Here is a 26,338-nt window from a genome sequence, read left to right on the forward strand (position 1 = left end):
GGGGTGGGGAGGATGCAACCGATGTTTCACTCCTCTCTCTCCCTCTTGCTTCTTCTCTCTCTAAAATAAATAAAAACATGTCCTCTGGTAAGGATTAAAAAAAAGATATGTGAAATAAGGAGCCAGGTACAGACAAGCTCAACTGTTCATTTACAGTTAATTTACAAAAGACAAGTGTTTGCCTTAGAACAAAGACTAGAAACCTCTTGTCTCTACGTTCCTAATAGACTGGAGAACTGGTCTCTGCGGGGTCCTGAAGCCGTGAAGTCATGGGCAGAGGCCAGGGATGCTAGCAAACATCCTACAATGCACAGACAGTCCCCACAACAATTACCTGGCCCACAGTGTCAACAGTGTCAACTGAGAAACCCTGCTCAATGGACGAAGCCACGTTACAGAGGGCACCCGTCCTCACCCACTGAGACCAGGTTCCGGAAGTTCTCCAGGGTCACGTCTCGGTACAGCTTCCTCTGGACAGAGTCCAGCAGCCCCAGCTCCTCCTCGCTGAAGACCACAGCCACGTCCTTGAACGTCACCGGCTCCTACAACACCGAACACATGTAACCTCTGTTTCACATCTGGGAGGAGGGCAGCACTGAGAAGGTGGAGGAGATATGAAGGACGTTGTTCCAGACTCTACGGGACCCAGAGCTCATTTTAGTAGAGTTTCTCCTCCTCCCCTTCCACAATCACACCATAAAGGGAGGGAGAGGAAGAAACTAAGAGAAACATAAAAAATCTTGTGCACATTTAACATGGTGCCCTTTATGTCCTTAAATGAAGCCTCTAGAGCCCAGGCCGGGTAGCTCAGTTGGTTAGAGCATCACCCCAAAAGCCAAGGTTGCAGGTTCAATCCCTGGTCAAAACACATACAAGAATCAACCAGTAGCCGAAGCCGGTTTGGCTCAGTGGATGGAGCGTAGGCCTGCGGACTGAGGGGTCCCAGGTTCGGTTCCGGTCGGGGGCATGTACCTGGGTTGCGGGCACATCCCCAGTGGGAGATGTGCAGGAGGCAGCTGATCGATGTTTCTCTCTCATCGATGTTTCTAACTCTCTATCTCTCTCCCTTCCTCTCTGTGAAAAATCAATAAAATATATATATATATATATAAAAAAAAAAAAAAGAATCAACCAGTGCCCTGACCGGTTTGGCTCAATGGATAGTGTCAGCCTGCGGACTCAAGGGTCCCAGGTTCGATTCCGGTCAAGGGCATGTACTTTGGTTGCAGACACATACCCAGTAGGGAGTGTGCAGAAGGCAGCTGATTGATGTTTCTCTCTCATCGATGTTTCTAACTCTCTATCCTTCTCCCTTCCTCTATTTAAGAAATCAATAAAATATATTAAAAAAAAAAAAAAAAGAATCAACCAGTGAATACATAAATAAGTGGAACAAGTTGATGTTTCTTTCTCTCTTTCTCTCCCCTCCCGCCCAAATCAATAATAAATAAGTAAATAAAGCCTCTAGAACAGTCACTGTTAAATCATGGCACACACATTTTACAATTAGGCTGACAGTGCCAGATATTGTACGGAACTGAGTTAATTTAGATCCAACAGTACGTAATAGAGCCTATCTCCTCCTCTCCCTGGGTAGTACCACCATTTCGTCAATGTCTGCCAGTCGCACAGGCTTCCAGGACCCCTCTGGAGCAGGTATGTAACGCATTCTCTGTCCTTGGGAACATGCTGGGTCTGCCAACAGCAGCAGCATTCCTGGCAAGGTTAAGGGCACAGGCTCTGGAGACGAACTGCCTCAGTTCACACTCCAAGGCTCTGTCCACTACTAGCTCTGTCACCTTGGACAAGTCACCTAACTTCTCAGTTTTCCTCATGTGTCTAACAGGACATCACAGGGCACTGGAAAGGATTAATGAGGATATGTACAGGATTTAGGACGGTACCCAACACATATGAAGTACACAATAAATGGCAGCCATCACTATTGTTACTATCAGTAGTCAGGGCTGCCAGGTGTTTCATAAAAGTGATGATCTATAATATATCTAACCACACCAGATAACCAAATAATGCAATCATGTAAAATTTTAAATGATTGATAATGCTGCACACAACATATTTTTACATAGATCTCAGCCAGCTGGTCTGGTCTTCCCTTAGGTCAGTGGTTCTCAACCTTCTGGCCCTTTAAATACAGTTCCTCATGTTGTGACTCAACCATAAAATTATTTTCGTTGTTACTTCAGAACTGTAATGTTGCTACTATTATGAATCGTAATGTAAATATCTGATATGCAGGATGGTCTTAGGCGACCCCTGTGAAAGGGTCTTTCGACCGCCAAAGGGGTCGCGACCCACAGGTTGAGAACCGCTGCCTTAGGATCAGTTCCAAGAAGTGGCCATTGTGTTGCCAAAAAATATGCACCTTTGTTTTGCTAGTATAATGCAATTATCCCAATTAACTTTTCCTTTGAGAGATTAAAAGTGCTCTGATTCTCCATACTCCAGCCAAAACTCAACATTATCTTATTTTTTAAATCTTGGGTAATTTAGTCAATGGTAAAAACAGTTCTTTTTAAAAATTCCCATTTATTTAACTTTTTAAAAGATTATCTTTGGCCCTAGCTGGTTTTGCTCAGTGGATAGAGCATCAGCCTGCAGACTGAAGGGTGCTGGGTTCAATTCCAGTCAAGGGCACATGCCTGGGTTGTGGGCTCCATCCCCAGTGGGGGGTGTGCAGGAGGTAGCCAACTGATGATTCTCTCTCATCATTGATGTTTCTATCCTTCCCTTCCTCTCTGAAATCAATTTTTTTTAAAATATATTTCATTGATTTTTTACAGAGAGGGAGGGAGAGGGATAGAGAGCCAGAAACATCGATGAGAGAGAAACATCAATCAGCTGCCTCCTACATGCCCCCCACTGGGGATGTGCCCGCAACCAAGGTACATGCCCTTGACCGGAATCGAACCCGGGACCCTTGAGTCCGCAGGCCGATGCTCTATCCACTGAGCCAAACCGGTTCTTGAAATCAATTTTTAAAAAAAATCATCTTTGGACATGTTTTTCACATATTGCCTGTTCACTTCATTTGCTCACATCCTCATGCATCAGGAAGATTCCTATTGCGAGCATTAAGCCTTTTTCTTGCATTTATAAATCCTCAGCTTCACCCCCACCACTATTTCCTATTTGTCTCATAACTTTGTGTATGTCATTTTACTTTTTCTTCATATCTTCAAAAATTGATTTCAGAGAGAGGAAGGGAGAGGGAGAAAGAGATAGAAACACTGATGAGAGAGAAGATTGATCGGCTGCCTCCTGCATGGCCCCTATTGGCGATGGATCCCACAACCCAGGCATGTGCCCTAACAGGGAATCGAACTGTGACCTCCTGAGTCATGGGGTGACCTCCTCATTCATGGGTCAATGCTCAATCACTGAGCCACATTTTTTTTTTAATCCTCACCCAAGAACATGCTTACAGAAGGAATGGAGAGAGAGGGAAGCGTGGGGATGGAGAGAGAGAAAGAGAGAGAGAGAGAGAGAAGCATCAATGTGAGCAACATCTACTGGTTGCCTTCCATACATGCCCCAACCAGGGCTCGAACCTATAAACTGGGCAAGTGCCCTGACCTGGAATCAAACCGGTGCACAGGATGATGCTCAACCAACTGAGATACTCCAGCTGGCCTATGGCATTTTTCTTTATGGAAATTAAAATTATGTATCTAAAGACTTTGTTCATCTCTGTATTTCATTTGACTGGAGTTCTGAGCATCTGTGTACCGAACAACCCGTTGACACATGTGGGGAAGAGACAGGTGCTAAGAAAGCTGCCCCAAGGGAGGGGCAGTGTTATTTTTGGAGTCCGTCATCCACCAGGCATGCCAGGTATACAGGCAGCGTGGCCTCAGGCCCTCGATAAAGTAGTCTCGTTTCGTCTGTGTCTCTCCATTTACCTTAGCTGGATTCCTGAAACTCCTCGCTCAGGTAACGGAACCTTTAGTGTGTAAAAATAACTTAAACAGATCCACTTCAGAATGGGGGGAATCGGAGCAGCCATCAGAGGAACTGCTTTGTAAGTTTTGCTTCTCAAGCCTTTGGGATGTTACAGGAGGCAACATAACCTTTGCGCTGGGCCAGACGCAGCACTGTATCTCAACATCTGTTGGCAAAGCTAGCAGGAAAGCAGACATTCTTTTTTATTTTTTATTGATTTGAGAGAGAGAAGCATCGATCTGTTCCACTTATTTATACATTCATTAGTTGCTTCTTATATGTGCCCTGACTGGGGATTGAACTGGAAACCTCAGTGTGTCGGGACTACAATTAGTATCACTGCATTATCCTATCTGCACCTGTAGACATCTATCCTTAGCTTATTAACACCCATAGAAACTCCTTCCTTCTATTCGCGTAATTATTCCCCTTCCTTTCTCTCTTTTTTTTTTAATTAATAGTTTTAGCTTTTTTTAAAATATATTTTATTGATTTTTCACAGAGAGGAAGGGAGAGGGATAGAGAGTTAGAAACATCGATGAGAGAGAAACATCGATCAGCTGCCTCCTGCACACCCCCCACTGAGGATATGCCCGCAACCAAGGTACATGCCCTTGACTGGAATCGAACCTGGGACCCTTTGGTCCGCAGGCCAACGCTCTATCCACTGAGCCAAACCGGTCAGGGCCCCCTTCCTTTCTCATCAATATCCCTTCCCTTGGTCTCCTAATGGGAACAATATCTGGGATTCTGCCTGAATCTCTGCTTTCCCCAATACCTATTTCTTTTGGATCTCAAACGAAAGTTTGCTGCCTCTCACTTTGGCCTTTTATTTTTAGGTTAACAGGTGTCAGCCGGGGTCTGAGTGGACTTCAGTAGGTATGTGAATGTTCACAAATCTGTTTATGTTAAAATACAAATAAACCCTGGCCAGGTAGTTCAGTTGGCTAGAGTGCTCCTCCCCTACCCCCCAATACACTAAGATTGCAGGTTCAATCCCTAATCAGGGCAGATACAAGAATCAACCAATGAATGCATAAATAAGTGGAACAACAAATCAATGTTTTCTCTCTCTCCTCCTCTCTCTAAAATCAATCAATAAAAATAAAATGCAAACAAGACCATCTATATATCCTCACACAGTTATTCCACAGAATAAAGGCCTGGCAAGTCCCTGGTGCGGCGAGACCAAGGGTGTACTTCTTTAAAATATACTCACATGTCAGTGAAAAAACCAGAAACTTAACTATAATGCATACATGGTTTAACTTAGAATTAAAGAAAGAATGTAGCTCTTCTTGTTTGAAAACAACTAAAATTCTTTTCTCTGAGTTCAGTATCATCTGGACTTGGTTGCACCAAGATATACTTTAGATATTTTTTCCCCACAAAATGTGAGGTGCCATGTATCAGAAAACAGTCCCTACAACTTTAAGGAGGGAAAAAAAAATGGAATTCTCAGAAATTCTGTTTGGGGAAAAAAGGTTTTATGTTGGAAAACTGCCATTGCAAACAACTTTAAAATGGTAAAATTCATAAAACACAAAAGTAGAGGAAAATATTAGGTGCAGACAAAAAGAGGCGACATACTAAACCTGACAAGCTCAGGGGAGGCCTGCATGGCAGCCTTAAAAACTCAGAGACCGAAAGCAAGCACAAAGGATGGTCTCCCTAAAATTAAAACTTTTTAACTAAAAGCAGTTTATGGCAGGTAGTCATGGCCTAGGCTAGACTCTTCCCTGACAAAAGTCAATCTTTACCTTAATTGAGCCTGTCTACTGTCTTTTGCATCTGCAACAACACACCTTTGCAATGTCAAAGCACAGGCACTGCACCAGGTCGGACACCACAAATCCCCTCATTGCTATTAACTGCTGACCGTTAACTATCCTGCACCCACCTACGTAAAAGAAATATGTGTCTATCATTTTACTTCTTATCCAATCCCAGAGGCTCCCCCCTCTCCCCCCCCCCCACTTTACTTTCTCCCACCTCCCTAAACTGTCACCAGTGGCTTTCATGTAACCCACTTATGTCTTCTCTTTTTCTTGTAACGTATAAAATAAGGTGCAAAACTGCCATTCTCTAGAGCAGCGGTTCTCAACCTGTGGTCGCGACCCCTTTGGCGGTCAAATGACCCTTTCACAGGGGTTGCCTAAGACCATCCTGCATATCAGATATTTACATGACGATTCATAACAGTAGCAACATTACAGTTCTGAAGTAGCAATGAAAATAATTTTATGGTTGGGTCACAACATGAGGAACTGTATTTAAAGGGCCAGAAGGTTGAGAACCACTGCTCTAGAGCATTTTCTCAATCTGTTGAGATTTTACTTCCCAGCAATTGTCGACAGGTTTGGCTCAAACACAAAAATTCTTCACAGGCTTGAATGTTTCTTACATTGACGTAGGTATACTGTGGAAAATGATGTGGCCATTTAAGTCACAGGTGATATAAAATTAAACTTTAGCCGAAACCAGTTTGGCTCAGTGGATAGAGCGTTGGCCTGTGGACTGAAGGGTCCCAGGTTCGATTCCGATCAAGGGCATGTACCTGGGTTGCGGGCACATCCCCAGTAGGAGATGTGCAGGAGGCAGCTGATCGATGTTTCTCTCCCATCGATGTTTCTAACTCTCTATCTCTCTCCCTTCCTCTCTGTAGAAAATCAATAAAATATATTAAAAAAAAATTAAACTTTAAAAAAATCCAAAATGGTAAGCTGAGATTACAAATATATATGTGTAAATACAAATGAAAATGATATGTGAAAAAATAAACAACAAATTAGTAAACATGTTTCTAGAGTGGGAGTTGTTTTTTTTTTTATTTAAAATAAATACCTATTGGGAGATTCCAAAATGGCGGCAGAGTAAGTGGATGTTACACTGACACACTCCCAGGAAGAAACTGGAATTACAACTAAAACACAGAAAAACTATCCTGAATAATCAACTGAAGATTAGCTGGAGCGACCCCTATAACCATGGACAGAAAGTGGAGACCACATGGAGACTGGTAGGAAGTGCAGAGGAGTGAAAGGCTGGCCGGGCTCCCACAGACAGCAGCTGAAGTTCCAGAGAGATATCTCGGCTCTGGAGGTTCCCATTGAAAATTCTGGAGTCTAAACCCCAAGCTGGGCTCCCCAGTCCAGAGGACCAGAACTGAGAAAGGTGCTCACAGAACATCTGGCTGTGAAAAGCTTTAGGGATGATGTCTGGCAAGGAGAGATGGCTGGAAATGCAGGCACCTCTTAAAGGACCAATGCACAAAATTTTGTGTACAGACACTCACCTTGGGCTCCAGCAGAGGGAGGGCAGAGTGGACTGGAGCTGTATGAGCAAAAGCCAGGGTTGGGAGTTCTGGGGTTAGACCTTGGAAAGCAGACACCCCAGGTTCCTATTCTGAGTCATTCCCTCACACTGCAGAAGACATCTTTCTCTGAGGGACCTTTGCTATCCAGGCAGTTTTTGCCTGGGGGGGGGTGGGGGGGGAGGCAGTTGCCCCACCCTATTGGAAAACCCCTTGCCCCACCCTGGGGAGTTTCTGAGGCCCATTAAGAGACTGAGAATAGCCCTAACCGGTTTGGCTCAGTGGATAGAGCGTTGGCCTGCGGACTGAAGGGTCCCAGGTTCGATTCCAGTCAAGGGCATGTATCTTGGTTGCGGGCACATCCCCAGTGGGAAGTGTGCAGGAGGCAGCTGATCGATATTTCTCTTTCATCGATGTTTCTAACTCTCTAACCCTCTCCCTTCCCATCGATGTTTCTAACTCTCTAACCCTCTCCCTTCCTCTCTATAAAAAATCAATAAAATATATTTTTTTTAAAAAAGAGAGAGCCTGAGAATAACAATAAGCCTGCAGGCAGAAACAATTGCCCCACCATGTTGGAAAACTTCTTGCCCCACACAGTGGTTGACAGCCTGAGGCTACTCAAGACCGAATACAATCAGACTGCAGGCAGAGGCAGGTTTCTAGAGACTTTGAGTCTTTGCCTGGTCTAATTCAGGGCCTGGGGCTAGAAAAAGCAGAACTTGGTCCTTTCCAAAGTCACCCAGCCCCAACAGAGGGAGCCACAAGCTGTGAATTGCTGAATGCTCCAAACAGGGTATGCTGGGCCAATCAGAAACAGCATCTGACACTGTCCTATACTGGAGATTGAGAGACACAGTAGCTCTATCTAATTGAGTCACAAACCCAAACAGGCAGTCAAAATGGGGAGACAAGAAAACAAGCCTCAAATAACAAGAGAATTTTCCAGTAGAAGAGCTAAATGAAATGGAGATAAGAAATTTACCAAAATGGACAAAGGACCTAAACAGACACTTCTCCAAAGTGGACATACAGATGACCAAGAGACATATGAAAAAAAATGCTCAAAGTCACTGATCATCAAAGAGATGCAAATTTAAATGACAATGAGGTATCACCTCACACCTATCAGACTGACTACCTAAAACAAATCAACAAATGACAAATGTTGGTGAGGATGTGGAGAAAAGGGAACCCTAGTACACTGCTGGTGGGAATGCAGACTGGTGCAGCCATTATGGAAAACAGTATAGAGTTTCCTCAAAAAATTCAATATGGAACTGCCATTTGACCCAGTGATTCCACTTCTAAGAAACCCAAAATACTAATCAGAAAGAATGTATGCAACCCTATGTTCATAGCAACACAACTTACAATAGCTAAGATCTGGAAACAGCCCAAGTGCCCATCAGTAGATGAGTGGGTAAAAAGGCTGTGATACAATTATACCATGGAATACCATGCAGCAATAAAAAAGAAGGTTCTCTTACCTTTTGAGACAGTATGGAGGGACCTGGAGAGTATTATGCTAAGTGAAATAAGCCAGTCAGAGAAAGAGAAATATCACATGATCTCACTTATATGTGGAATCTGATGAAGAGAATAAACTGATGAACAAAATAGTTCCAGAGACATAGAAGCATAGAACAGACTGTGGAATCTCAGAGGGAAGGCAGGGGAGGGTAGGTGGGTGGGAAGTGATCAACTAAAGAACTTGTATGCATATATGCATAACCCATGGACACAGACAATAGGTTGGTGAAAGCCTGGGGCAGGGGGCAGGTGTGGGCTAGAAGGGGTCAATGGGGGACACAGGGGGGCCTGTCTAATACTTTCAACATTAAAAAGAATTTTATCACAGAGTTCAGAATAATGATGGCAAAGATGCTCAACAGCATGAGAAAAGATAGTAACTATGAAGAATGTCATAGCACTAACAGGAACACAGTGGAAGGAAAACACAGCAGATTAGAGGAAGCCGAGGATGGGATCAGTGAATTAGAAGACAGGATAGAAAAAAAATCACTCAATCAGAGAACCAAAATGAAAAAAACAATTAAAAAACAGGACAGCTTAATGGAGCTGTGGAACACCATGAAACATAACAATATTCACATAATAGGAGTGCCACAAGGAGAAGGAAGTGAGCAAGGGATAGAGAATGAGTTTGAAGAAATAACAGCAGAAAACTTTCCTCACCTGGTGAAGGAAAAAGTCACACAAGTTCAGGAGGCACAGAGAGTCCCAAGCAAGAAGAACCCAAACAGAGAACTTAGAACAGAATCAAGAAGACAGAACCTACACGGAGCCTGGAGACAGAAGAACTTCGCTGGAGAGAGCATGCCGGAGGATCCTGGAGAGGGACTGGCCTCAGAGCCTAGAGACAGAGCCTAGCGGGAGAACATGGCAAGGGATCCTGGACTGAACCTGACTACAGAGATTGGCAGGAGAACCTGACTGGAACCTGGACACTGAACCTGACTGGAGAGCCTGGACAGAACCTGGCTGGAGAACCTAGCGAGGGAACATGGCTACAGAACCTCGCTGGAAATCCGAAGCAGAACCTCTCTGGAGATCCGGGCTAGAGATCCTGGCTAGGCTGCTGATCAACTGAACACTATCTCCGTGTCATTCCTTCTTCGCCGACTCCGTCCACACCTTTGGGGACCCCTGGACCTGCTGGGGTTGGACCCCGGCACTCTTGTCTCCCACTAACTGTGAGAGCCTGCCAAACAGGGTGTGTTTCTGACTTATCTTCATCCCCCTGGGCAAAGTATAAGGAAGAAAGTAAATCCCCACACCTGAAATAGCCACTGTAAATGTTTTAGTAATCATATTTTCTCACATCTCTTTATGCACATGTCCATCCATATATGCACACGAGCAATCATGCATGCTGTTTTCTTTTGGACACCCTATTTTCTAGTCTTGTCTTTTCTTACTTCATTCTACTCTTACTATTCTCCCTCACTATTAAAAAGTTATATATATATATATATATATATATATATATATATATATATATATATATATATATATATATATAATTTTTAGAGGCCCGGTACATGAATTCATACACCACTGGGGTCCTTCGTCCTGACCTGCGGAATTGGGCCAAAACTGACTCAATTAATAGATTGCCTTCTAAAAGGCTGTAACAATTTGCTCTGCATAATTTTAGCCATTCTGATAAGTAAATAGTAGTTGTTGTTCCTTTAATTTGTATTTCACTGACTACTAGTGAAGCTACTCATGTTCTCTCTCTTTCTCTTTTGGCTTTTCTGTTCTGCAAATTGCCTATTTGGATACGTAGTTAATTTTTCTTTTTTAATCAAAATTCTGGTTACCTTGGGAAAATGCCTACTGTTGTCTTTATCATGCAATTCTAGAGATCTGCCAATCATGAAACCCCACTCTTCTGACCACAATAGTGGGCATGACCCATACTAGGACAAATTCCTGTCCCAGGAACTTAAGTCTTGATTTTTAGGTGAGCAGTGTCTTAAATAATTATCCTGAATACCAGCCCTTAAAATCCTAAGATCTACCCTGTTTCTTTTACATATTTTCACACACTTTTTAAGTGATTGCTCTGGGTGTTATAATTAACATCTAAACTTAAAATAATATAATTTAAAGTAATATCAACTTAATTTGTTTAGCATATGAAATTTTTGCTTCAAAAAAGCTTCATTCCATCCTCTGCCTTTTGTGCTATTATTTTCACACACACACACACACACACACACACACACATATATATATTACTTGTATTATTTTATACATTATAAGCCCATCAACAGTTTTATAATTGATTGTTGTTTAATGCAGTTGTCTTTGAAATCAGGTAGAAGAGTTATAAATGAAAAATGCATTTATACTGTCATATACTTACCTATGTAGTTATGTTCCTTTATGTGGACTCCAGCTACTGTCTAGCATCCTTTTATTTCAGCCTGAAGGACTCCCTTTACCATGTCTGCTAGCCACATACTCTCTCTTTTCTGTTTTTTTGTAATAACTGAATTTCTCCATTTTTGAAGGACAGTTCTGTAGATATAGAATTCTTGGTTGATAGTTTTTTCCTTTCAGCACTTTGAATATGTCATCCCACTGCCCATTGTTTCTGATGGAAAGTCAGCCATTAATCTTATTGAAGATTCCTTGTATGTGAAGAGCCATTTTTCTCTTTCTGACAGAGCGTCTTTGGTTTTCTATAGTTTGACTATGATTTGTTCAGGTATGGATCTCTTTGTGCTTATTATACTTAAAATGTTTGGAGCTTCTTATATGTGTAAATAAATACTTTTCATCATCAAAAAAAAAGAAGAACCCAAACAGGCCCATCCCCAGTCAATCATAAAATGCCAAAATTTAAAGACAAAGAGAGAATCTTAAAGGCAGCAAGAGAAAAGCAATTTGTTATCTATAAAGGAGCTCCCATAAAGCTGTCAGATGATTTCTCATCAGAAACTCTACAGGCCAGAAGGGAATGGCATGAAGTATTCAAGGTAATGAAAAGCAAAGATCTGAAACCAAGATTACTATATCCAGCAAGGCTATCATTCAAAATAGATGGTGAAATAAAGAGCTTTCCAGACAAAAAAGGCTAAAGGAGGTTGTCACTACCAAACCAACACTGCAAGAAATGCTAAAGGGACTGCTGTAATGAGAAGAACAGAAAGAGAATCATTGGTATAGAGAATTAAAATGGCAATAGCCCTAGCTAGTTTTTCTCAGTGGTTAGAGTGTCAGACTGTAGACTGAAGGGTCCCAGGTTTGATTCCAGTCAAGGGCACATGCTGGGGTTGTGGGCTCGATCCCCAGTAGGGTGGCGTGCAGAAGGCAGCCAATAAATGATGCTCTTTCATCATTGATGTTTCTATCTCTCTCTCCCTTCCTCTCTGAAATCAATAAAAATATATTTAAAAATAAATAAATAAAATGGCAATAAATAATTACCTATCAATAATAACCTTAAGCCGAAACCGGTTTGGCTCAGTGGATAGAGCGTCGGCCTGCGGACTGAAAGGTCCCAGGTTCGATTCCGGTCAAGGGCATGTACCTGGGTTGCGGGCACATCCCCAGTAGGAGATGTGCAGGAGGCAGCTGATCGATGTTTCTCTCTCATCGATGTTTCTAACTCTCTATCTCTCTCCCTTCCTCTCTGTAAAAAATCAATAAAATATATTTTTAAAAAAAATAATAATAACCTTAAATGTAAATGGATTAAATGCTCCAATCAAAAGACACAGGGTAGCTAAAAGGATATGAAAACCTGACCCAAATATAGGCTGTCTACAAGAGACCCACCTCAGAACAAAAGACAAACAGGATGAGAATGAAGGGATGGAAAAAAATGTTTCCATGCAAATAGAAATGAAAAAAAAGCTGGGGTGGTAATACTCATATCTGACAAAACAGACTTCAAAATGAAGGCCATCACAAGAGACAATAAAGGTCACTACATAATACTAAAGGGATCGATCCAACAAGAGGATATAACCCTGGTAAACATACATGCACCCAATCAAGGAGCACCTAAATATATAAAAAAAACTTCTGGATCTAATGAACAAAATAAACTGTTGAACAAAACAGATTCAGAGACATAGAAGCCTGGAACAGACTGTCGAATCTCAGAGGGAAGGAAGGGGTGGGTGAGTGAGGGGAAGAGATCAATCAAAGAACTTATCTGCATACATGCATAACCCGTGAACATAGACAACAGAGTGGTGGAGGCCTGGGGCGGGGGGTGGAGCAGGCTATCAGGGATCAATGGGGGAAAAAGGGGACATAGGTAATAGTTTCAACAATAAAGATTTAATTTTTAAAATGTAAAAAAAAATACCTATTCACACTATTATTTGGAAATAAGCAAATAGCAAGAGCCTGTCTTACAACAATTTGTCAAGTGCCTTTGGTTCCCTTTACCCTTCCCAGGCAGAAATGTGTGTCCGACCTTTGTGAAATGAGATGTCATTGTAAGAAACAGAAAGGCAGACCCAACTCACCTGGAACTTGATCATTTTTCTCCTCTTCCTTGTGAGGAAAGGCAGAGTTCTGGGACGGCAACGCTGGGGAAGGGAAAGACATGGTGAGAGAGAGGCTAGGGGTGCTGCCAGTCCACAGGGCCCTTCACAGGAGCACAAAGTGGTGCCCCCTCTCTGGGCAGAGGCAGTGACCAGGAAGCTAAGTGAGAAAAGGGGCTGACCCCAGCCAGCTGCCACTGTTCACCAACATTACTTACAACAGTCCTACCCCATGTGCGTCTTGACGTTCCAGAGTATTCCTGAACCTGGGTATTGGAGGAAATGAAAGGCAGGCAGGCAGGCAGGCAGTGTAACTTAATGGGGCCAAAATGCCTGGGTTCAAATTCTGGCATGTCTATGTATTACTTCCTACTCATCAGCAGTGTAAATCGTGAGCAAGTCACTTGTCTCTCTGCGCCTCATTCTAGTCACCTATAAGTGGGGATAATAACGCTGGTATTCCCTGTTTCTTGCAGCTAAAGACAAGCAGTCGTTTAGGATTCAAAAAACTCTCCTTAAGAATGTGATAAAAAAAAAAAAAAAAAAAGACACAAAGTGACTTTCCAAAAAAATCATTCTTTTAAGAAACCCAGAATTCAGAGATGATTGTTCTGCCCCATGAGTTATCATTACCCTCGGGAAAAATCTAATTCTGACTGGTTGTCTCACAGATAATTCCTTGTTAGTAATGACAGTTAAAGTGCCACGGATTTTCTTCTCCTAACGCGTATAATTACTTGCAAATGTTATGAAGCTGGAAGAGTCTAGACCAGCGGTTCTCAACCTGTGACCCTTTGACAGGGGTCGCCTAAGACCATCGGAAAACACATACATAATTACATATTGCTTTTGTGATTAATCGCTATGCTTTCATTATGTCAATTTGTAACAATGAAATTGGGGGCCACCACAACATGAGGAACTGTATTAAAGGGTCGGTATTAGGAAGGTTGAGAACCACTGGTCTGGACAAAGTTTCTTCTCCCATATGCAAGAAGGTAAATAATGGCTAATAAAAACCTCAGCCTGATAAATCCTGTTGCATTTAAATCAACAACACGGGCTTATTACACAACATTGCACACTGATTGAGGCCCCACCACAAGTGTAGTGAGGCACGCTGCAAAGCCGAGGTCACGACTGTTTCCGTGCAATTCAGATACATGCTGTTAATACTATTTTTCTCTCCAATTGCACGGCTGTTTCCACGGAGGACTTGCTCCAGGGTCGGCGGAAGCCCAGAGGCTAGAGTGGGTCCAGGTGCAGAAACAACAGCCCACATCCAGGCAACATCAGTGAGCTCCGACCCCATCCCGGGCTCACAGAAGCTTCCGAGTAACAGGGCGCCTTTCTGAGGCTTACAACAGAATTTATGTTTAGCAGCCAACATTTTACTATGCACGAGGCTCTATTTTTAAGCTCCTTATACACAATCTCACTTAATTCTCATAAAAACACCATTGGGAAGAAGTAACCCTTTTTTTTTTTTTTGCCGTGAGGAAACTGAGGCAAGGAGAGATCAAGGAACTCGCCCAATATTTTACCGAGAGCAAGAGGCAGAGCTGGCTGTCGGGTCCTCAAGGGAGGACCTGGGGGAGCAGAGAGAGCAGGAGACCCTCAAACTCCAATACCTCGCAAGCCCGCCCCCGACTCGGGAGGCTCAGCTGAGCGGATGCTCGCCGCCGCCGCCTCCACGTCCGCCCTCGGCCGCTGGCCCCGGCTCCCTTACTCAGGAGGGAAGACCCAGTCACTGCTCGCCCCGCGCCAAGGCAAAGAAGGTTCGGAGAGAGCGCCAGGACGCGGAGTTAACTCACCTAACTGCGAGAACCTGTACCCCAACCTCGCCTTCCGAGAGCGGAAGTGCCTCGGTCTACTCACGGTTCCTGGACTACATTTCCCAGAATCCCCAAGAGGAAGCGCCTAGTTTCCACGCACTCCGGCACTACGTTTCCCAGAATGCAGCTCGCAGGGCCGCTCTTCCCACCCGTTGGCTTGCTTTGAGAGGATTCCGATGGAGTCACCTATCTGGCGCTCAACTGTCAGATTCCTTTTTGCTTTATTCATTTCTTAAAACTTATGAGAAAATAATTGCGGGTTTTTAAAAATGCGGCCACTTAAAAGAAAAAAGGGAAGACATGGTAATGACAACTGTGTGGGAGGGTAGCTAAGTATGTAGGAAGTCTCAATCTTCAGTGTCCAAACTGTGCAAGCCAGGAGTGGAGGGGAGGAGGGGGATGTAGAATAGTGTTTAATTCCTTTACCTCCTCTAATCCAAAGGCACCTAAGATTTCTTGACATGTTTTGCTGAATGAAATTCTTCAAACATTCTAAGAATTTACAAAATGGCAATACAAACACTGATTAGGCTGTAATAGAGAAAAATCTTGAACCTTTAAAAAAAATTATCTGTTATGGCAAACAAAAGCAGCTCCACTGCAGGTAATTTAAGAAAATATTGTGATGTGTGCATATGTAGTATCCTGAATTGTTTTCTAATTTGGGTTCAGCTTCAGACATTTCATTACATATTTCTGATATCTTCTAGATATATAAACGCCTAAGCGACCATTGCAACCGAAACTATCAGACAACCGAACAGGCTGCGTGGGGTGACCAGGCCAGCAGGGGGGTTAGTGAGGGACAACCAAACGACTGAGCAGCAGGCTGAAAAGATGGAGGCACCCACAGCCAATAAGGAAGGAATATGCTAATTGACTGCCACATTCTTAAAGATGGAGGCGCCCACAGCCAATAAGGAGGGAATATGTTAATTGAATGCCACATCCTCAAGGATAGCGGCGTCCATAGCCACAAGATGGTGGCGTCCAGTCCCGTCAGCCCTGACAGGGTGGTAGGCATGCAGCAAGTCCAGGCCCACCCACAGGCGGGCCCGGCCGCTCCGCGTGCCTGCCTCCAGAGTCCCCCAGTCCCCTCAGGCCCCCAGCCACCCAGGCCCGCCCGAGGCTCAGGTAACCAGGTCCAGCTGAGGCTTGCGCTGCCAGCAGTGGCAGCAGCAGAGGTATGATGGGGGCGTCGCCTTCCCCTGATTGCCAGGTTGCCTCCCACCCCTGAGGAATCCCAGAATGTGAGAGGGGGCAGGCCAGGCTGAGGGGCCCCTCCTCCAGTGCATGAGTTCCTCTAGTCCTATCTAATAATAGACAAACATGGTAATTAACCATACCTCTGACACGCTTCCCATTGGCTAATCAGGGCGATATGCAAATTAACTGCCAACCAAGATGGCAGCCGGCAGCCAGGCAGCTGAAGCGAACAGGAGGCTTGCTTGCTCCAGTGATGGAGGAAGCCAAGGTTCCCCACCTGCCACTGCCAGCCTCTGAGATGCACTCTAAGAAACAATGTTGCAATTATAGAAGCTAAACAAATCCCAGAAACCTGCTTTCAGCCGGCCGATATCGGAGCTGGAGCTGCAACAGTGTTTCAATTATAGAAGCCAAACAAACCCAGATACCTGCTTTCAGCAGCCGAGGTCTCAGAGCTGGAGCCGAGCCTCAGAACTAAAGCCGAGCCTCAGTGCTAAAGCCGGCTCTCAGTTCCAGTGACAGACATAGAAGGTAAATAAATCCCAGAATAAAAAAAAAAAAGGAAAAAGGAGAGGTTGGGAGCTTCAGTCACCCACCAGCCTGAAAACGGCCCTCAGCCCCTCACCCAGACTGGCCAGGCACCCCAGTGGGGACCCCCACCATGAAGAGGGTGTGACCAGCTGCAAACAGCCATCATCCCCTCATCCAGCCTGGCCAGGCACCCAAGCGGGACCCCCACCCTGATCTGGGAAACCCTTCAGGGCAAACCAGCCAGCCCCCACCTGTGCACCAGGCCTCTATCCTATATAGTAAAAGGGTAATATGCAAACTGACCCTAACAGCAGAAGGACTGGGAATGACTGGTCACTATGACACACACTGACCACCAGGGGGCAGACGCTCAATGCAGGAGCTGCCCCCTGGTGGTCAGGGTGCTCTCACATGGGAGGAGCTCTGTTCAGCCACAAGCCAAGCTGATGGCTGCCAGTACAGCGGTGGTGGTGGAGCCTCTCCTGCCTCCTCAGCAGCGCTAAGGATGTCTGACTGCAGTTTAGGCCTGCTCCCCTCTGGCAAGTGGACATCCCCCAAGGGCTACCGGGCTGCCAGAGGGATGTCTGGTTGCCATCTTAGGCCGAATCCCCCGGGGAGCGGGCCTAAGCCAGCAGGTGGTCATCCCCTGAGGGGTCCCAGACTGCGAGAAGGCACAGGCCAGGCTGAGAGACCCCCTCCCCCCCGAGTGCACAAATTTTTGTGCATCGGGCCTCTAGTCTATATATAAAAGGCTAATATGCAAAGTATCCCAACGGGAGTTCGACCGGGAGTTCCATCTCTCACTATAACATGTGCTGATCACCAGGCCTAGCCAGCGATTAGGGCTGATCAGGGCCTTCTGGCTGCCAGCCAGGGCTTCCCTTCCCTGGCTGCTGGCTGGGGCCTTCCTTCAATCTGTGCCGTCCCCTGCCGCTGCCAGCCTCTGAGTTTGCAGTTTGAAACATTGTTACAAATACAGAAGCTAAACAAAACCCCAGAAACCTGCTTTCAGCCAGTCAGGATCTCAGAGCTGGAGTTGAAATAGTGTTTCAAGTATAGAACCCAAACAAACCAGATACCTGCTTTCAACAATGGAGACCTAAGAGCTGGAGCCAAGCCTCAGGGCTAAAGCTGGCCCAGAATAAAAAAGAAAAAAAAAAGGAGCAGTTGGGAACTTCAGTCACCCGCCAGCCTGAAAACAGCCCTCAGCCCCTCACCCAGGCTGGCCAGGCATCCCAGTGGGGACCCCCACCCTGATCCAGGACACTCTTCAGGGCAAACCAGCCGGCCCCCACCCGTTCACCAAGCCTCTATCCTATATAGTAAAAGGGTAATATGCCTCCCAGCACCGGGATCAGCAGAGCCGCAAGGCCTCCCAGCACCAGGATCAGCGTGACAGGGGGCAGCGCCCAAACCCCCTGATCGCCCTGCGGCTCTGTGTGTGACAGGCTGCGGTACCCCAACCCCCTGATCGGCCCTGCTCTGTGTGTGACAGGGTGTGGCGCCCCAACCACCCCCCCTCAACGGGCCCTGCTGTGTGTGTGACGGGGTAGAGCCATAATCTCCCCATTGGCCCTGCCCTGAGTGTGACAGGGTGCGGGGCCCCAACCCCCTGATCCGCCCTGCTCTGTGTGTGACATGGGGCAGTGCCCCAACTCCCCTATCGGCCCTACTCTGTGAATGACAGGGGGGAGCTCCCCAACCCCCTGATCGACCCTGCTCTGTGCGTGACAGGGTACGGAGCACCAACCCTCCTGTTGGGCCCTGCTCTGTGCATGACAGGGGGTGGCACCGCAACCTCCCCATCGACCCTGCCTTGAGTGTGACAGGGGGCGGTGCCCCAACCCCCCAATCGGCCCTACCCTGAGCGTGACTGGGGGTGGCATCACAACCTCCTGATCCGCCCTGCTCTGTGCATGACAGGGGTGGTGCCCCAACTCCCCAATCAGCCCTGCTCTGAGCCCATCCAGGGGCTGCACCTAAGAATTGGGCCTGCCCTTTGCCACCCAGGAGTGGGCCTAAGCCAGCAGGTTGTTATCTTCCGAGGGATCCCAGACTGTGAGAGGGCACAGGCCGGGATGAGGGACCCCCCTCCCCCCCTTGAGTGCACAAATTTTTGTGCACCGGGCCTCTAGTATATATATAAAAGCCTAATATGCTAAGTGTCCAACCCTTCAACCGTATAGCCAGTTGCTATGACATGCACTGACCACCAGGGGACAGACGCTCTGACTGGTAGGTTAGCTTACTGTTGGGGTCTGGCCAATCGGGACTGGGAGAGATGGGCTGGACACGCCCTAGAGCCCTCCTGCAGTCCCTCCCCAGCACCGATCATGCACCAGTAGGGTCTCTTGGCCTGACCTGTGCCCTCTCGCAATCTGGGACCCCTTGAGGGATGTCAGAGAGCCAGTTTTGGCCCAATCCCCACAGGCCAGGCCAAGGGATGCCACCGGTGCATGAATCCATGCACTGAGCCTCTAGTCAAATATAAAGTCTAAGAGTTCCCAAACCAGTACCTCTTAGCTGACATGCATCACACACATGTTGATGTTCACTGTTACTCTGAAACCAAAATGCTTCCCAATGCATAATTATAAAGTTATGTTTTCTCATTTCCACCTCTCAAAAGAGAAATGTTACATCTGGGCCTAATTTGGACAAATAGTAACACACTTTATGTTCATATGTTATTCTCAAAAATTCATTCCAGTGCAGGAAATGGGACAGTGAGGAAGGTATGTTTTTATTGGTTTTGAGACCCTTCCTAAAAGGAAAGCTATTATCTGTCTATGATTTTTGCTTATTTATATACTTTGAACCATTAATAACTGTTGTCTAACAACTGTGATTCATGTGAGTCTGCTATGACAATTGATTACTACAGGAGTTGATAGAATTAAAATAGAGTAAATTTTGGGGTTCTCAACTTTTCATTGACATTTTAGGAGAGTGAAAAACATTCATCCGTATGAAATAAGTTTAGTAAAAATTAATACATAAACAGAATACTGTGCATTCATTAAAAGAATGTAGCAGCCCCGCTGGTGTGGCTCAGGTTGAGTGTCGACCTATGAACCAGGAGGTCATGGTTAGGGCACAAGCCTGGGTTGCGGGCTTGATCCCCAGTGGAGGGCATGCAGGAGGCAGCTGATAAGTAATTCTCTCTCATCATTGATGTTTCTATCTCTCTCTCCCTCTCCCTTCCTCTCTGAAATCAATAAAAATATATTAAAAATAAATAAAAATTAAATAAACACCAAATTAGAAAATAGTATGCATAGTAAAATTCTAGTTTTAAAAAATATTATAGAAATATTTGCAAACATAACATGAGGCACAGTATTCACATTATGGCCCTGGACAACATTGCTCAGTGGTTAGAGCATCAGCCTGCACACCAGAGGGTTAGGGGTTGGATTCTGGTCAAGGGAAGGTACCTGGGTTGCAGGTTCCAACCCCACCCCCAGTCTGGGCATGTGTGGGAGGCAACCAATCGATGTGTCCCTCTCACATCAAGGTTTCTCTCTCCTCTCTCTCCCTGCTCCCTTCCACTCTCTCTAAAAAAATCAATGAAAAAATATCATTACTCCTTGGGTGAGGATCAAAAAAAGTAGTCACAGTATGTGTCTGAATGAATTTGAATTTTAAAAGATTTTCATTTACACACTGATTTTTTCTCTCCAGTTTATATATGATGTTCAGGCATTAATTTTAAGCCAGTTTATTGCAGTGTAATTTACATGATAATATTTACTCTTCTTAGTGTACAGTTCTATGAATTTTGCTTGCCAGAGAAAACCACTGTATACATGATGGTGAGTAATCTTTCACACATTATCTATTAAGCATGTATTTGAACATACATGTGTACAGACTTAGATGAACTGGTTATTATGATCCACATTTTCACTAAACAATATGCATGATTCTTTCCTATCATTTTAGGTCTCTTACATACTATCTCTTACATACATATTATAGATAAAGAGAAACTTATCCAAACTCCTATTTATTTCTAGTTTTAAAAAATTACCCTCATTGTACACATCCTTTCTATATTATCATAAATTACTTCATGATTTCCAGATGGGTATGCATATTTAATATTTTTTTTAAGTTTTTTAATTTTTTAAAAATATATTTTATTGATTTTTTACAGAGAGGAAGGGAGAGAGACAGAGAGCTAGAAACATCGATGAGAGAGAAACACTGACCAGCTGCCTCCTGCACATCTCCCACTGGGGATGTGCCCGCAACCCAGGCACATGCCCTTGACCGGAATCGAACCTGGGACCCTTCAGTCCGCAAGCCGATGCTCTATCCACTGAGCCAAACCGGTTTCAGCAATTTTTTGATTTATTTTAGAGGTAGAGGAAGGGAAATATCGATTTGATGTTCCAGTTATTTCTGCATTCATTGGTTGCTTTTAAAAAATCCTCACCCAAGGATTTTTCCCATTGATTTTTAAAGAAAGTGGGAGGGAGTGAGGGGAGGGAAAAGGGGAAGAGAGAGAGAAATATGATATGAAAAACATTAATTGGTTGCCTCCTGCAGGTAACCTACTGGGGTTGGGGATTGAACCTGCAACCAAGGTACATGCCTTGACTGAGAATCAAACACAGGACATTACAGGGCACAGGACTGTGTGAGTCACATCCTGCGTGGTTCAGGGTTCAGGATCTGGAGAAGGGCCACATGCAAATGACAGAGACAAGAAATAATAATTTGGAAATATTGGGGGCCAGGTGGGAAGCCCACCACAAGGGGAAGGACTTCCACTGGTGCCCAGGCCTTGCCAACCTTTTATTCAATTTTGGATACACATATAGCCCTTAATCAGACAGGCAATTCCGGTAACAGACAGACTATCTGAAAAGTAGACTATTTGGTCAGGAAATTGCTTGTCTCGACTAAACAATTGGTGCATATCTCTGGCCCTTGGCAGAGCTCAAGGTTCACCAGCGTTCCGGGCTCCTTGTTTACACTTCTCCAATAGTGAAGACAATGGGTAGCTTCCAACAAAGGATGACACTCTAACCCACTGACCCACACTGGCCAGACAGCTGGCTGCTTCTTGTATTTGACCTGAAAGGGGATTGAGCCCACAACCTTGGCCTATGGGGACGACACTCTAACCAAATGAGCTACCTGGCCAGAGTACATATTTGACATATATTGTGTCACTAACTCTTCTCTAACAAGCTTATACTTTTCATTACCACCAACAATATATTGTTCTTGAAGAAAGAGACCACCAAGTAAAAGGCAATCATAAGCTCATAATCAATATGTTTGATTAAATATTTCTAAAATTCAATATTTTTCCTTTCTTTGTGTGAGTGGGAGAAGTATGGGGATGGAAAACGACAAAATTAAAGTCCTCCAAACTCATTACAGATCCTGCCTAAGGAGGTTAAATTGAGTAAAGGCTGTAACTCAGAAACCAGTCAGATCAAAAGGCTTTGATGGAAAGATGGAGATTAAAAACAAGCATTGTAATTTTGACATTAAGAAAGTATTTTTCGTTAGTAACCATTTCCGACACTTTCCAAATATTACAGTAAAATTCTGCCTTAACACACAGGCAGGAGTAAAAATTCAATTATGTAAAATGCAGTGTTCCATTTTTGCAAAGTTAACCAGAAACATTACCAGTTTGCACTGTCATTTAAAGTGCACATATGTACATACCGACACACACACACAGCTAGTAAGAAATTCAGATAGTAAGAAATTCAGCTCATCCCTCCTTAAGATAGCATATAAGGCAGAAATAAATCCTAACATGGTAACAACCAAATTCATGTCATTTCAGATTGAAATACTACTTGATGTTCCATGTTTCAAATACTTGATCATATTAAGGTTACTTGCAGTCTTCCAAATATGTCTTTTTGGGGTGGGTAAATGAGCTTATTAAAAATTTCAATACACACTTTGTCATTTAGCAAAAAGTACTGAGCACCTACATTGAGTTAGGCAATGATATAGTCTTAGCAGTGAATGAAGCTCCTCCCCTTAAGCTTACATTCCAGTGGATATGGATTTAGGCATGCTCATCATTGTACTTTTGTTAAATTCCTGACCGTACTTTATAAGCCCTAGTGCAACTAGTTAAAGTCACGTGCAATGATGACTGATGCTATACATCCCTTATGAAACCTCTCTCATTAGGTATCTGCTGTGTGGTTTCCTATTGTGAATATTGTGAGATTGGGTTAAAACATCACATTTTCATTAAAGATAATCTTTTTCTACTATAAGAACTCTAGTAAATGGGAAAATTCAGCTTCCATTTGAGGACTTAAAAACAAAACAAAATACCATTTTATAGGATTTCATTTGTGTATGGATTATCTGATGGATAATGCTTACCATACTGCTCACTTTTATAAAAAGTATCACTGTGCACTCTTTGATGAATTAGGAGACCTGAGCTCCAACGAAAACCCTTACCACAGGCATCACATTTGTATGGTTTCTCTCCTGTGTGGACTCTCTGGTGAGCCTGCAGATTTGATCTCTGACTGAAGCCCTTTCCACACACCTCACATTTATATGGCTTTTCTCCAGTGTGGACTCTGTGATGGGCTTGAAGACTTGAAAATCCACTGAAACCCTTGCCACACTGTTCACATTTATAGGCCCTCCCTTCTACGTGGATCCTCTGATGTGCTTGAAGACGTGAACTCTCACTGAAGCGCTTCGTACAAACCTCACATTTGTATGGTTTTCCTCCCGTGTGAACCCTCCGATGTGCTTCAAGGCGTGAACTCTGACTAAAGCCCTTCCCACACATCTCACATTTATAAGGCTTCACTCTAGTGTGGACCCTCTGATGACCTTGAAGATATGCTCTCTGACTGAAGCCCTTTCCACACACCTCACAAATGTATGGTCTCTCGCCAGTGTGGACACTCTGGTGGCTTTGAAGGTATGATCTCTGACTGAAGCTCTTACCACACTCATCACATTGGTATGGCTTCTCTCCTGTGTGAACTCTCTGATGGGCCAACAGAGTTGAGGCCTTACTGAAGCCCTTATCACATTCTCCACATTTATAGGGTTTCTCTCCTGTGTGAACCCTCTGATGAATTTGAAGATTAAAGCTCCAACTGAATCCCTTCCCACACTCCTCACATTTGTAGGGTTTTTCTCCAGTGTGGACTCTCTGATGGCCTTGAAGGTGTGAACTCCGACTGAAGCCCTTCCCACACTCCTCACACTTATATGGTTTTTCACCAGTGTGAACTCTCTGGTGGCCTTGAAGGTATGAATTGCGACTGAAGCCCCTCCCACACTCTTCACATTTGTATGGTTTCTCTCCAGTGTGGACTCTCTGATGGGCTTGAAGGTATGAACTGCGACTGAATCCCTTATCACACTCCTCACATTTATAAGGTTTCTCTCCTGTGTGGACTCTCTGATGGACATTAAAAACTGATCTATGACTGAAGCCTTTACCACAAGCATTGCATTTGTATGGCTTCTCTCCAGTGTGGCCTCTCTGGTGACCTTTAAGTTTTAAACTCCAATTGAAGCCATTTCCGCACTCCTTATATGATTTCTCTCCAATGTGAGTTTTCTGATGGCCTTGAAGATACGAATTTTGGCTGAAGTTGTTACCACATGAATAATGTTTATAGGGTTGTTCCCTAGGGTGGACTATCTGAAGGTCTTGAAAATGTGAGGGCAGACTGAAGCCATTAGCACACTCCTCCGAATTATAAGGAATCTCTTCCATGTGAACTCTATGCTGAATATTAAGATTTGAATTACAAATGAAATCTTCCTCATACTCTACATCTGGGCAGAGTTTCTCTTCAGTGTGGATTTTCTGATGGACTTGCAGATGAGAACTATGATTAAGGACATTCCCATTCTCCTTATATACATGGGGTTCCTGCCCAGTGCTAACCCTAAAAATACCACCAAGGTCGAAGCTGTGACTGAAGGCTTTCTCACAAGTATAGGATGTCTTTCCTGTGTGAATAAGTCCATCCATGTTAAGAGAGGAGCACCGATTCAAGTGGTCACCATATTCACATATACACGGCTTCTCTTCTATATGTTCTCTCTGATGGGATTGCAGATGTGAACTCTCCAAAATACAATCATCTCTTCTATGAACACATTGATGAATATGAAGAACTGAATTATAACTACAGCCCTTTCCACATGGACTGTATGTATGGGGTTCCCCTTCTAACTGTTGATGAATCTCAGAGCTGAAGTCATCCCTGTTGACTTTTCTGTAATCATTATAGGGGCAGGGCTTTTGTCTTGTTTGAATTAAATCTTGATTATGCAGTGACACCTTCCTAATGTCTTCTCCACAGTCATGGCAGTTGTGAGTTTTTTCTGTTCTGTGACCTCTCAGATTGTCATTGTAATGTGAGATCCAACTGATGCCATCACACTCACAGATACTATTTTTCATGGAAACTTGTTGACATCTACACTGATAATTATGTGGCTCTGCCAGACACATTTTACTCCAAGAATGCTGGGCTCTCCAATATGGAAATTCTTGATTTTTTACGTAATCGGAACCATCCTCTCCAGGAGTCAATATATAGTTCCCATCTTCAGAAATCTGCATTGGTATTCCTGCCCAAACCTGGCAGGGGGAATCACCTTGTTTTTGCAACTTAGAAATATTTCTTTGAAAATTTTTCATGGAATCTTGACACCTGGTTAACCCATCTGCACCCTGTTGCCAAGTCTGCCAGGAGGAAAGCTCTTTGGGAGAAAGGCAGTTTAATCCCACTTCTTGAAAACTCTTCACATTATGTTGGTTCTTGATTCCTATAAGGATAAAGAGAACTTAGACATATATATAGTGAATGCTTTATTCATATTTCAAGATTTTGCACTTAAGTTATAACATGAAACTTCAATGAACTGGAGGAATATTCATGGGACCACCTCTAAGAATACTTAGAAAATGGCTCTTCTGCCCGGCGGTGGGGCTTAGGGGTTGAGTGTTGACCTATGAACAAGGAGGTCATGGTTCGATCGCTGGTCAGGGCACATGCTCGAGTTGTGGGCTCAATCCCCAGTAAGGGGCATGCAGGAGGCAGCCAATCAATGTTTGTCTCTCATCATTAATGTTTTTATTTCTCTCCCTCCCCGTTCTTCTCTTAAATCAATAAAAATATATATTTTTGCCCTAGCTGGTTTGGCTCAGAGGGTAGAGTGTCAGCCTGAGGACTGAAGGGTCCTAGGTTCGATTCCAGTCAAGGGTGCATGCCTAGGTTTCAGGCTCAATCCTCAGTAGGGGGCATGCAGGAGGCAGCCAATCAATGATCTTCTCTCATCATTGATGTTTCTATCTCTCTTCCCTCTCCCTTCCTCTATGAAATCAATAAAATTATATTTAAAACCATATATATATATATATATATATATACACACACACACACACACACACACACACACACATACATACTAGGGTC

At 44.2% G+C, this 26,338-nt stretch overlaps 1 protein-coding gene across 11 annotated transcripts in view; it reads right to left on the reverse strand.

Annotated features, from left to right (window-relative positions):
* The window catches only part of LOC132216764 (zinc finger protein 235-like), a 57,914-nt gene that overhangs the window by 6,332 nt on the left and 25,244 nt on the right, over positions 1-26,338 (reverse strand). For 5 of the 11 annotated variants that reach the window (XM_059666235.1, XM_059666239.1, XM_059666237.1 and 2 more), the window contains one exon: positions 22,374-25,688. In XM_059666235.1, coding sequence (XP_059522218.1) covers positions 23,209-25,688 — 2,480 coding nt within the window. In that variant the 3' untranslated portion in view covers positions 22,374-23,208. The other 6 variants (XM_059666246.1, XM_059666244.1, XM_059666238.1 and 3 more) reach the window with 6 other exon arrangements.

Source organism: Myotis daubentonii, chromosome 15, assembly GCF_963259705.1.
Source record: "Myotis daubentonii chromosome 15, mMyoDau2.1, whole genome shotgun sequence".
Lineage (NCBI taxonomy): Eukaryota > Metazoa > Chordata > Mammalia > Chiroptera > Vespertilionidae > Myotis > Myotis daubentonii.